Here is a 12591-nt window from a genome sequence, read left to right as displayed (position 1 = left end):
GGGCGGGACTGGCGCGGACGCGGCCCAGGCCGCCGAGAGGCCGCCGCCAGCGGTGGGGTGCGAGCGCGGGGCGCCCAGTAAACACGAGGGCAAACAGGGCAACGTCAGGGGGTGGGAGGTGCCGGGAGCCTGAATAGCGGACCCTCGAGGAGGGTTAAGCCGAGCAAAGGTCTAGGGAGGAGGGGACGGCGAGGGCAAGGAAGAGTCCGGGCGTGATGGGTTTGGCGAACCGCCAGGGGCCAGCGTGGCAGGCGCCGGGCGGTGGTGGGAGAGTGAGGCTGCGGACACCTGCAGGGGCCAGATGGCGGGAGGGCGCGCCCGCCGTGCTTTCTGGGTGTTAAGCCTTCACTCCTGCTGCCCTGCCTCCGGGACGCCGGGCTGTCGGGAGAAGAAGCGGGGACACCAGTTAGGAGACTGCCGCAGCCACTGAGTGAGAGGTCTGCATGGCTGAAGCTGCGGGGCCCACCGAGGCCAAGACCGCTGGTCCACGAGGCTTCGGGAGGAAGAGCTCACGGGATAGGATTTGAGGAAGGACGGAAAGAGTGGTCAAGGATGAGTTCGTCGTCGATTTGGGAGCTTGGACTTAAGTAACCAAGCGGGTGATGCTGGCGTTTCCTAATGACTGTGGAATAGGTTGGGGGCACCTTCAGTATGAGGGGTATCTCCATCGGAGCTACCAAGTAGACTGTTAGATGTACCAGTCTGGGAGTCGGCCAAAAAAAAAATGGGGATAGGGCAAAAGGATTTAGAAATCACTGGAATGTCCATCAGATGGGGTGAGAGTACTCCAGAGAGAAGAGAGGAGAAGCCAGGGTCCCACGCTTAGGCAGCCAACTTTTACAGGTTGGTTGATAAGGAGCCAGCAAAGAAGGCAGGGATTTCAGAAAAGGAGTTCAGAAAAGCAGGAGACGGTGGTGTGGCAACCAAGGGAAGGTTTTCCCAGGAGGAGGTGGTCAATTGTGCAAGGTGCTGATGAAAATAGACTTGGTCCCTGGAGAGGCAACAAGGCGGAGGGTGTGGTGACTCGGTGGAGCAGTGGGGACCGCCATACACGGGGCCCTCATGGGGCCCTCATGGGGCCCTCGGAGAGTTTGTTGTAAAGGAGCCAGGAGGGGGTGTAAGCCCCTGCCACGAACCAGCATCAGGTTTTGGACCTGATGCTGAGCTGTTGACTCCTCTCCCAAGAGGCAGAGAGTTTATCCCCCTTCACTGTTGAGGAAACTGCCCTCTGGGGTTCTGGTAATTCAGAGTCCACGAAGCAGTCGGGGAGCCAGGCCTGGATCCCGGGGCCTTTTCCCTCCAGGCCCACACTTGGAAGGACTAAACTGCACGGCCCATGTTACAGCCACAGAGATTGAGGGGACCCAGGTGCTCCCCTGGTGTGGCTGCTGCTCCCAGCCAGGCTACCCCCTGGGGGAAAAGTAAGGCAGATACAGAATTCCTTTCTTGGCAACTGTGATTTGAAAAAGAGCCTTTGCCCCTTTAAGGCTGGTTTCCCTATCATTAAAGAAAGGTGGGGACTTTATCAGTTACATATCTTGATCTCCAGTGCTGGGTATACAGTGAGTGGCGCTTAATACACACATTGAGTAAGTGGCCAGATGCTTTCCAAGAGCCCTTCTGGCTAAAGTCTGATTCTGTGTTTGGGGTCAGGTGACTGACAATAAGAGAATGAGTGTTGTTCACTTGGAGACCGTGCTTGCGGGCTGGGGCTGTCATGGGGAGTTTTGGAGGTTGGGGACCTGGACTGGCTGAAGGAAGGGAGGCTGTGAACGGGGTGGGGAGGTGGGGTGCACAGATGGCAGCGTTGAAACGGGAACTGCACCGAAAGCAGAAGATGTTGGAAGTTGACTCATGGAACTGTGCAGACTGCCCTGGCTTGGGAACCACAGGCGGGAAACCCTGGGGAGCATGTGCTAGAAGGTACAATGCCCTGTGGTTACCTATGTGCTGGAAGCAGGCAGTTCTCAGCAGGGAGCGGTTTTGCGCCCCCCACCCCCCACCCCATGACCTCTGACCATGTTGAAATGCAGCTGGGGACAAGGACGAGGGGCTGTGATGGGCATCTAGTAGATGGAGACCAGGAACATTCTTAGACATCTTCCAGGACACAAAGAATTACCTGGCCCCCCATATCAGTAATGCCAAGATTGAGAAACCTGGGTACAGGAGCCTGACAGCAGGAGGGGTTGGGAGAGGTGCAGGAGATGGCACGTCGTGGGGGGTGAGGGGGGAAGGATGGCAGCCCGGAGGGCAGTGATGGAGGTCAGGAAATGTGACCAGGTTGGGGATATTTCTGAAGACTGAGGCAACACTTGCTGATTGCACATGGGCTGAAGGAGGGGAATCAGGCTGGAAACAAGCTTTCTGGCCTGAGCCCCTAGGTAGATGGAGGTGTCACTGGCTGACACCACTCCTGGGAAATAGGAGGCCCTACTGGGCAGGCGCGGGATACTAGGCATCCAGGTGTGGACAGACAGTCGGCCATTGGCTACTCCTCTGGAGTTGATGAGGTCAGAGGGAGGGCTACATGCTGGGGAGATGTCAACTTATTACTGATAAAAGGTAATTGATGGTAAAATGTGTTCTGATATGTAAGTTCCCGGGTCCAGGGATGCTGGACACCGCCAGGAAGCAGCTGGTGCTTTCGCCACTGCGCAGACCCCGGGAGCGCAGCAGCTGCGGCGCACAACAGCTCCCGCACCACGTTGCTGCGGGTGGCATGGTTTCTCCAAATTGTTGATCGGAAACAGTGCAGTGTCTCCTCGGTGTATGTGACAAGCAAATTTCAGTGCCTACTAGAGCCACAGAAAGACGGCTCTGTGTCACATGTTAAACAGTTGGGGTCTGGGGACACCTGCTGGCTCAGCCAGCACAGAGTGGCTCTTGATCTCAGGGTCATGAGCTGGAACCCTGCATTGGGGTAGAATTTGCTTTTAAAAACACACACACAGAGTTGGGTTCTAGATTCAGGTATGCCTCTCCCCTGCTCACGTGCTGTCTCTGTCTCTCAATATAAATAAATAAACTTGGGGGGGGGGGCGCTAGGAAAATTCCCCCAAAATACCACCATGGGTTTCCAAAGCTCACCCGGAGAAAACAGGGGCCCTGGGGTATCCTTTGGGCAAAGCCTTGTGCTGGCTCCCAGTTCGCCTTGGGGAAGGGGAAATGATAACCCAGCTTTCTGTGTACAGAACCGAATGCAGTTCCTCCTTTCAGAAAGGCCTGGGGGTGGGGAAAATAGATGTCTGAGCAGATGGTTCTAGGAAGGCTCAAGAAGGAGGTGGCATTTCAGCAGGTTGGGAACCTCTCCGAGACAGAGATGGGGACGGGAGGGAACAGACGAAGCAACAGGTAGGATGCCTCTGGACCTGGGTCCGCCGGTGTCGGCAGGGCCTGCGAGCTCTGGCCGCCCCCTGGAGTTGGCTGCATTGATAGGAAGGCTGGGGGCCCTGCGGTTGGGCAAGACCCCCTGGCAGGCACAGCGCCTCTGGGAGTGTTTGTAGGGGCTAAGGGGCAGGGAGGTGTCAGTTTCCTGGTCAGTTTTAACGCCTCAAAGACCAGCTCAGCCCCCTAAAAACCAAGTGCCCGCTCTCTTGCGCTGAGTCATTGAACCATATGGACAACTCCAGATGTGCCCAGTGGGCATAAGACTAACATGGGCACGGTGGTCCCTGTCTTCACAGAGCTCACAGCCTCCCAGGGGACCCAGACATCACTCAGGTGACCATGCCCCGCACAAGGGCACGGAAGGAAAAGTAGTGAGGCCGTGAGAGCAGCCCCACCGGGGGTTAGCCCCTGAGGAAGCGATGTTTGAGTTGAAGTTGACTAGGATCAGCTGAGGAAGGGTGGGTGGCGGGTCCATTCCTCGAGGTGGTAGGAAAGAGCCTGTGTGTTTGGGGAGCTGAGGTGACTGGTGGGATGGGGACAGAGAGCCCAGCAGGGACAGATCAAGCCGCCTTAGTGGACAGGAGGCTTTTGGTCTTTACCCTGAGAGCGCCGGGTGCCGCTGAAGGGCTGACGTCTGATCTGACACGGTCAGATTTATGTTCTTCAAAGGTCACTCGGGCGGCAAATCATGGAGAGCAGCTTGAGGGGACAGAGCAGATGCTCTTGGGGCTCCTGTGAGCACCTGTGCTGGGCATGGCCCCTACCTGCTCCCACTGGGTCCACTCTGGCCTGCCCCCTGCAGGCAGGGGTGGGGTGGACCAGTCAGGCAGCCCTAGACAGCCCTCTTTCCTTTCCATTCTTCTAGCCTCCGCCCTGGGGACGTGTGAGCCCTGCATCCACTTAATCATGGAGAGGGTTGGCTTGGGCCACCAGCCCCTTAGGTGAGGACTCTGCCTGGGGCTCAGCAGGCAATTCTGAGTCATGGAGGTGAAGAGGACGCCTCCAGCCAGGACACCTTCCTGTTGAAAATTGTGGCCCAGCTTGGCGGGCCCTTCCTGCGCTGTCTTCGGGAGAGGTGCCCGCCCCTGCCCGCCCAGCTTCCCCGGATGGGGAGGTGGGCCCTCGACGTGGCCTTTGTGTGGAAGGCGGTGTTGACCCTGGGGCTGGTCCTCCTCTATTACTGCTTCTCCATCGGCATCACCTTCTACAACAAATGGCTGACGAAGGTAATAGGGGTCCTTGCAGGGCAGGGGGCTGGGTGGATGGTGGCTGTGGCCATGGCTACAGCGACCCCTAATATTTAGCAGCAGGATGGCACAGGCTTCAACTAATCAGACTGGAAGTTAGTCACGCTGGTGACCGGACGGTGCCCTAGAGCCCCCCCACACCAAAGGTTCCTCTCAAACAGACGGATGGAGGGGAAATGGAGAAAGGGGGAGGACTGAGGATGAGCTGGGGGAACTTGAGGCTTCAGGCAGCAGCTGCTAACCAGGCAGGAGAGAAATGGGATCTGTGGTGAGGGGCCACAGCAGGAGGCTGTGGGGGCAGGGACAGCACTGTGCTCGCCCCTGCTCTCTATGTCACTTCCACAATGGGAACCACAGCTCTCTTGTCCCAAGTGATGATAACCTGGGTGAAAGCCCCTGGGCGGCTGCAGAGCCCTCTCGAGCCAGCGAATTGGCACCGCTGTCCCCTGATGGGTCAGTCGGGAGGGGAGGGGCCGGGAAGGGAGGGCAGGCAGGTGTGGGCATGCTGTAACCCATGCGGGGCACTCTGTGCTTTGGGCCCCGTCCGTAGAGCTTCCACTTCCCCCTCTTCATGACGATGCTGCACCTGGCCGTGATCTTCCTGTTCTCCGCCCTGTCCAGGGCTCTGGTTCAGTGCTCCAGCCACAGGGCCCGCGTGGTGCTGAGCTGGGCGGACTACCTCAGGAGAGTCGCTCCCACAGGTGCCTGGGGTCCTGCCCGGAGTCCTGCCTGGGGCGGGGAGCTGCTTGAGAAGCCACAGGCCAAGAACAAAAGGAGCCTCCCCGCTTCACTCCTCTCTGCCCGCCTCTCCCAGTCCTGCTTCTGCACCTTCTATGCTCCCCAGCCACCCCCCCCCACACACACACACATGCACACAGTGCACACGCTCCCATGCGCATGGGGGAGGCTCCCAGGCAGCCCTGGCCTTGCCGTTGTCTGGCCCTTGACCGTGTACACCAAGCCGACACCTGCCCTAGAGACAGCAGTGAGCAGAGCCCTGTCCCCACCTTGGCGGCAGTGGCACGATGAGGGGCTCCTGGGAGCCCAGAGGCGCCACCCAAGCCCAGCGGGGAGGCTCCCCAGAGCTGGGGCTCCAGTGGCCGAGGGCTCAGTGCCTCTGCGGGTCTGAGAGGGAACTGAAAGCGTCTCCGGTAGCCAAGACTCGGCACTGGCGAGGGGAAGTGGGAAAAGTGAGGGGGAACCAGGGACAGATCCTGGACGGCCCAGGCCTCCGTGTCCTGAGGGAGGAGAAGCCACTCCGAGGAGTTTCTCCTGAGGTCCTCCTCTGGACGGCCCTAAGGCTGCAGCGGGACCCCCTCCATTTTGTGGCCAGGAGTTCACCCTTCAGTTGCTGTGCAAGGCAGCCCCAAGGGCCCCAGAGAAATCGGGGGTGTTTGGGGCAAAGCAGGGGGCCCTCGGGAGCCTCTCGTAAGTGTTTGAACCCGGCCCTCCCACGCCGGCCTGCCCTGGCCGCCTGTCGGGTGGGTACCCCTGTCTCCACAGCCCTGGCAACGGCGCTTGATGTGGGCCTGTCCAACTGGAGCTTTCTCTACATCACCGTCTCGCTGTGAGTACCAGTCGCCCCACCACCTCCCTTCCTGGTCAGGTGCCCAGTCCAGCCTTCTGCGCGTGCCCTGCCCACAGGCCATGCTGTACCAATCTCTGGACCCGGCCTTTGGTCTCCGCTCCTCCCCGGCCCCTGGCATCTCGGAGGGGTGCTGTACCTGCTCGCCCAGTGGCCCGGGGAGCTAGGGACTCAGAGTGGTGTCAGTATATGCAGGGGAGAGGTGTCACCAACCAGTGTGTGGTGCTCTCAGCTGCACAGAGTAGCGGTGTGACTGTTCTTACTCATCTCTGACTGTGTGCTTCAGGGAGCACATTCCTTGCCTTCTCTTTCTCCCCTCTCCTCCCCTCCCTCTGATCCCAGTCTCCAGGGAGGAGCAGGTGTGATAGGACCCAGGAAGCTCAGCATCCAACCCGTAGCCCTCTCTCTCTCTGGCTGTCGCAAGAGTCCTCTGGGTCAGAGATGTCTTCCGGTTAAAGGTCACATCATCAGTCCATGTGACGCAAGCGGCCTTCCTTTGGTCTTTTGTACCCAGGCTGCCCAGCTGCCCTGAGGGGAGCCAGCTGCCCTCAGGGAAATCAGAGACAGCCTCCCACCCTTGCCGGCACAGCGCGTGGCCTCCTTTCCTGGTGGCAGGTCGGAGCCCTGAGCCCCGACGGTGCATCATGGGAACTTTGCTCTTGCAGGTACACGATGACCAAGTCCTCCGCTGTCCTCTTCATCCTGATCTTCTCGCTGATCTTCAAGCTGGAGGAGCTGGTGAGCTCCCCTGGTCCCTCCTCCCCCCGCAGATGCTAAGAATAAGAGGGAGGACCGAGCAGTGGCTTATCACTGTATGTGACAGAGATCAGCCCAGCCCAGGGGACAGTAACGCCTGTCACTGACGAAGAACCTAGGACAGGCCACTGCTGATAACACTTAGCAACTGGCGTGGCAGGTGGAATGACCAAAAGAATGACCGAAGGGGAAAGGGTTCAAGGTCAGGAGCCAGGCACAGCTGGCCCTTTCCTACAGCCGAAGGAAAGCACTAAGGAAGTTTAGATGGAGTAGGGACGCTGGGTACATGTCTACTGAATGTCAGCCCTGCCTACACGGATGGGAAGGAGCCAGCCGGGACCCCCGAGGTCGAGGGGGAAAAGGGTTTCTTGCCCCAGGGTCAGCCAACATGGGTACCGAGCCTAAGCTCCAGGTTCAAGGGACTCAAGACCCTGCAGTTAGTTGCCCCTGCTCCCCATCCGAATAGCGTGCAGCACTGGTCCTGGTGGTCCTCCTCATCGCCGGGGGCCTCTTCATGTTCACCTACAAGTCCACACAGTTCAACGTGGAGGGCTTTGCCTTGGTGCTGGGGGCCTCGTTCATCGGCGGCATCCGCTGGACCCTCACGCAGATGCTCCTGCAGAAGGCGGAACTTGGTGAGAGAGGGGCCTGGGGGCGCCAGGCGGGGTGGGGCCAGGCCAGACCTGACGGCTCCCCCGTCCCCATTCGGCAGGGCTCCAGAACCCCATTGACACCATGTTCCACCTGCAGCCACTCATGTTTCTGGGACTCTTCCCTCTCTTTGCCATATTCGAAGGTAGGTTGGGTTGTCCCTCTTGGTGGCACCTCAGTACAACAGATCCCAGTCCCTGCTCTGAGCCCTGCGTTGTGGTAGCTGCCAAGGTTACAGTGATCCAAGATGCGGTCCGGCCTTCGGTAGGCCTGGTTCAGGGGTCAGCCAGGCATGGAACCAGGAGGCTGGCATCCAGCACGAGAAACGCTTAACACAGGAAGCGTGTGTGACAGCAGACGAGAATGATACTGGGTGCGGGCAGGGTGCCGGTGCTGTTCTGATCATTTTAGACCCAGTAACTCCCCCACACCCCACGTGGCCGCGCTGTCATCATGCCTATCACGCAGGTTGAAGAAACAAGTGGAGAGGAGAGAGCCTTGCCCAAGGTCCTGTGGTTCATAAAGAAGCCAGCACTTGATCCCAGCAGCTGGCTCCCAGGTCCTTCCTGTTAACCATGATGTGTGCTGTTTCTTAGAAGAAGCGGCGGGCCATGAATTATTTCAGGATGCTAGGGTGGAAAGCCAAGTCAAAAAGACTTCTCAGGCGACGTACTTCGGAGGCTGCATGGGACTCAGGCCGAGGGCAGCGGGGCGGTGGGAGTGCGCTGGACTGTGAGCGCCAGCCCTTGCCCAGGAGCCCGGGCAGGTGACCAGTCCTGCCCGACATCGCCTCCCGGAGAGGAGAAGAGAGGGGAGGGGAGGGCAGGGGAGAGGAAGCAAGGAGAATGGTTTAGGCTGGCAGTGCACCCCACGTCCTTCCTTCCTCCCTTGTTTTGAGATTAGGCTTTGTCCCCTGTCTGTCTCTCCTTCCTCCCAGAGCCCCTTCTGTCCTCAGGATCATTTCGGAGCATTCTGCCCTGCATCCATTTCAGTTTCAAGCAGTGAAGCGTCTCGGACCTCTATGGGAAAATTAATTTGCAGGCTCCATTGTCCAGAAAACTTCTGCAGCCTCCTTTTTCTCATCTCCCCCCGCCCCCTCTTTCCTTGCCCCCCACCCCGCTTCCCATGCCACATGGCCACTGCCTCCTGTCCCGGCTGTTCACCCTGCTCCCCGTCTCCGCAAACCCTCATCCGAACACCCTGGTAGTCGTCACTTAGCAAAGCTGCATGGATTTAGCTCCTTTAATCTTTTCTGGTAAATTAATCCCCCAAGCGCCTTCATTACTTATGTTGCTCTTTCCTGAATTCCCTTCAATTTGCCGACACCTTTGCAGCATTGCTGAGCCCAGCACCAGACAAGATGTCCTGCCCCGTGAGGCTGTGTGCCTGGGAGGGACCGTCACTCTGCATTTCTTTGGTGCTACCTTTCAAAAATCTCAAAGCACCCGGCCAGCCTCCCCGCCCCACCTCACCCCCTCCCCGCCCCAGGTGTCCCCGCTGTGCTGAGCTCTGGGCCTTTCCTGTGCAGAGGGACCTGCGAAATCACTCTTTCACATGGGCAGTGTTGGAGGCCCAGGAATCCTCTGAAAGTCGAGGAAACTTTGGTGTGTGGGTGCCTGTGCGGTGTCTTGAGAACAAAGCTTTCTCCTATATTTGTGTGTGTGTGTGTGTGTGTGTGTGTGTGTGTGTGTGTGTGTGTGTGGTGTTGGAGGACTGTTCCTCACATTATACTGGCTGTTTGAGAAACACCGATCTAGTGGAAATGCTCTCATTTTATAGCTGAGGAACCTGGTCCTGAAAGAGGGCAAGTCCCAGCCTAGTGCCACAGCTGGGTGATAGCAAGACCTGGATTAAAGTGGGGAAGGTTTGTGAGGATGACGCGTCCCTGCTGGTAGGTGGCCCGTGGCATTGACAGGCCTCGCAGGATGGGCTGCTCCCGCCTCTCTCTGGCCACTGTGTAACCACAGCAGCGAGGGCCCTGTGAAGTGATCCTCCTTCCCAAGGACAAGCGTTTCCGTCTGTGCAGTGCCGTGTCCACTCCCCGAGCCCGGTGGCTCAGAGCCCTCCACGTGGAGCCGTCGCTGCTTCCCCAGCCCCCCAGGTGTCAGGCCGTTGTCTGCGTGGGGTCCTCTCACCCCCAGGCCCCGCCCTCGTCCTCAGGGCCACGGCCAGGCTAGGCTGCAGGTGCTCAGGAGGCGTGGCTGCCACAGCGTTGGTGCTTGCGCTTGTGGGGGAGGTGAGGCCGCCCAGCAGGCCCACCCAGGACATGGCCTCCCGCTGTCTCCCCCCTTTGCTTCCAGGTCTCCATCTGTCCACGTCTGAGAAAATCTTCCGTTTCCAGGACACTGGGCTGCTGCTGCGGGTACTAGGAAGCCTCTTTCTTGGCGGGATTCTCGCTTTCGGTTTGGGCTTCTCGGAGTTCCTCCTGGTCTCCAGAACCTCCAGCCTCACTCTCTCCATTGCTGGCATTTTTAAGGTACAGACTTGAGGGTGGCCCTGGTCCTATCTTAGAGTGCAGCCCCCAAGCTCAGTCACAGCCTCGGCCCCAGCTTCTGTGCCCCAGGGCCCTGCAGAGGAAACAGGTGCCACATGAGGGTGCCGCGTGCTGTGCCCCGTCTGTAACTCCCTCCTGGTCGTGGCCGCAACACTGGGGAGGTAAGGGAGGTCATCCCCGTTCCATAGATGGGCTGCTCCTACCAGCAGAGACCCAGCCAGTGCAGGGCCGAGCTGGGATTCTGACCACCAGGCCTGGGACGCATGCTCATGTTACCACAAGTGCCGACTCTGGCCGCCTGGCCATGGCCCACAGTTGAGTTGAGAAGCCCCATCCAGACTCATTGGGAGAGTTCGGTGATTGGTGTTGCCTGCCGTGGTCAGAGAGAGGAGCAGTGCTAGGCATGAGTGCCCTGTGGTTGCCTGTCTTGCCTTTACTGCTGGCTGGCTGGCCGCACCCATGCCTCTTGCTCTCAGGCCTCCCCCGCCCCTGCCCCCTCTCACCCCGCCCTGCTCGGCCCTGGGGCGGTGCAGTTTCTCCTTGACTAAGCAGACACAGGGGCTGCACTAGTGTTGCCTAAGCCCGGAACTATAAGTCTCCCCGCGGGGCTTAGATGAGGCATGAGCTGTGGTTCTCAGAATGAGTCATCCCACCAGCCCCATTTGCAGCCACTGTGTGTGACAGCCACCATGTGAGGAGCCCAGTGTGACCCCGCATTCCCCGGAGGCGTTGTCGGGCTCTCCATCTGCAGGTGCAGCCGCCCTTTGTGCCCTGGGACACGGCTTTGGGCCGGGTGCTCTGTGCCCCCTGCCCCGCCAAACACCTGCTTTGTTGCGTCTTAGCAGAACAAGGCGAGGAAAGCGCTGCAGGCAGGCCTGGTCTTCTGGGCTCAGGGAAGCCCCTTTTTGCCCCGCTGGCCAGCCTGCCCAGGCCCCAGGAGTTCGGGCAGGTCAGGCTGTCCTCTGTGGTGCTGTCCTTGCCGTCCGCTCTCCTGACCCCGTACGCTTCCCGCCTCTCTGCCCTCAGGAAGTCTGCACGCTGCTGCTGGCCGCTCACCTCCTGGGGGACCAGATCAGCCTCCTGAACTGGCTGGGCTTCGCCCTCTGCCTCTCGGGCATCTCCCTGCACGTCGCTCTCAAAGCCCTGCACTCCAGAGGTAACCCGGAGCCCCTTTCAGAAGGCTCTTTTCTGATGTCGGTCTCCTCGTGACTCAGTCCCTCTGACCTCCCCTCGACCTGGCCCTGGGCCCCCAGCCACCCAGCCAAGGAGAGGCAGGTGGCTCCAGCCTGGTGGCTGCCCCTCTGCCAGGGAGTTAGCCTGGAGATTCTGCCACCGTCACTCCGAAAAGATGGGTCGTCTCTGGGAAGTTGGTGGTGGTGGGTGGAGGTCTCGGTGACTCAACGCACACGTCAGGGCACACTGAGAGACCCAGCAGTGGTTTTTTTCTCCAGGTGACGGTGGCCCTAAGCCCTCGAAGGGGCTGGGCTCCCACCCTGACCTGGAGCTGCTGCTCCGGAGCAGGCAGCCGGAGGAGGACGACAATGAGGAGGAGGAGGCGTACTTCGTGGCCCAGGGGCAGCAATGACTCGCCGGGAGGCCAGGGACCCAGGAGGCCCTTCTCGAGGGCCGGGGAGCAGCGGGCTGGGACGCTCCCAGGCTGGGCGTGACCCTGTGGCAGGGCTCGGTCGGCTCTGTCGGAGAGCTGCTGAGCCGGAGGGGTGAGAGAGCAGGGCTGAAGCGTGCTGAAGTCCTAGCGGGACAAGGGAGTAGGACAAGTGTCCGCCAGGCTCAGACAGCCAAGATGCGGATTTCCGGGGCACAGCGGGTTTCTTGGGGGGCTGGGTTTAGACTGCAGAGCAGGTTGGGAGGGGAGATGGAGAGGCTGGAGCCTCATCACCTGGATAGTTCTTTCTCAGAGAGCAGACCTATTTATAGTTCAGAAATAAAGGATTTACGGTTCACTGGCCACTTTGTGTTGCCTGGGGGTGTGGGGGCCAGAGCGGGTGGCCTGGGCCTCGCTCTCCTCCTCTCTCCTCCTGGCTGGGGCTGCTTCAGGTGACTGGGCCGACTCCAGGCTTCCTGCATCTCTTGTGTTTCTGTTGGGGCCGCGGTACCCTCTCCTGGTCCCGGCACACCTGCGGGCAGGAGCAAAATGTACGGAGTGGTCTTGTGGGGAGTGTGCTGCTTTCATAGCCTGGATTTGAATCCTGTCACTAGCTCTGTGACCTTAGGCAAATTACTTAACCTCTCTGTACCACAGTGTTTTAACCTGTGAAATGGGAAGAAGTATTTCAGTTATTCAGAAGATTGAGTCCGTATTGGTAACAATTTAAATGTTACATAAGCATTTAAATTGGAATGCTTGCAACAACCGTGGACCCGAGACCCTAAGTGAGCAACGGAACGAAGACTCACCGCCAGCTCTCTGGGCCAAGCGTGCGCCCGTGGAGCGTAGATGGAGTGGCATC

General features: G+C 59.4%; 1 protein-coding gene across 3 annotated transcripts; it reads left to right on the top strand.

The window, feature by feature from the left end:
- The first annotated feature begins 4255 nt into the window (after nucleotides 1-4255).
- On the top strand, nucleotides 4256-12089 carry SLC35C2 (solute carrier family 35 member C2). 3 transcript variants are annotated; one of them, XM_029917175.1, is made up of 9 exons: nucleotides 4256-4616; nucleotides 5188-5338; nucleotides 6141-6204; nucleotides 6888-6960; nucleotides 7445-7613; nucleotides 7691-7774; nucleotides 9930-10105; nucleotides 11150-11279; nucleotides 11575-12089. In XM_029917175.1, the coding sequence occupies exons 1-9, from the start codon at nucleotides 4497-4499 to the stop codon at nucleotides 11706-11708; spliced, it is 1101 nt and encodes a 366-aa protein (XP_029773035.1). In that variant the 5' UTR covers nucleotides 4256-4496; the 3' UTR covers nucleotides 11709-12089. The 3 variants fall into 3 exon arrangements, with proteins under 3 accessions (XP_029773035.1, XP_029773036.1, XP_029773037.1); XM_029917176.1 differs by lacking the exon at nucleotides 7691-7774; XM_029917177.1 differs by lacking the exon at nucleotides 5188-5338 and having other exon boundaries at nucleotides 4521-4616.
- Nucleotides 12090-12591: the final 502 nt, after the last annotated feature.

This window comes from Suricata suricatta, chromosome 12, assembly GCF_006229205.1.
Source record: "Suricata suricatta isolate VVHF042 chromosome 12, meerkat_22Aug2017_6uvM2_HiC, whole genome shotgun sequence".
NCBI lineage: Eukaryota > Metazoa > Chordata > Mammalia > Carnivora > Herpestidae > Suricata > Suricata suricatta.
Note: the sequence above shows the minus strand (reverse complement) of the source record. Positions and strands in the feature narration are given on the sequence as shown.

Excerpts from the sequence above, each read along its gene's own strand:
- SLC35C2 (XM_029917175.1), top strand. The coding sequence starts at position 4,497 with ATGGGGAGGTGGGCCCTCGACGTGGCCTTTGTGTGGAAGGCGGTGTTG. Across the intron at positions 7,775-9,929 it reads TCTCTTTGCCATATTCGAAG|GTCTCCATCTGTCCACGTCT; the intron begins GTAGGTTGGGTT and ends CTTTGCTTCCAG. Across the intron at positions 11,280-11,574 it reads CAAAGCCCTGCACTCCAGAG|GTGACGGTGGCCCTAAGCCC; the intron begins GTAACCCGGAGC and ends TTTTTTCTCCAG.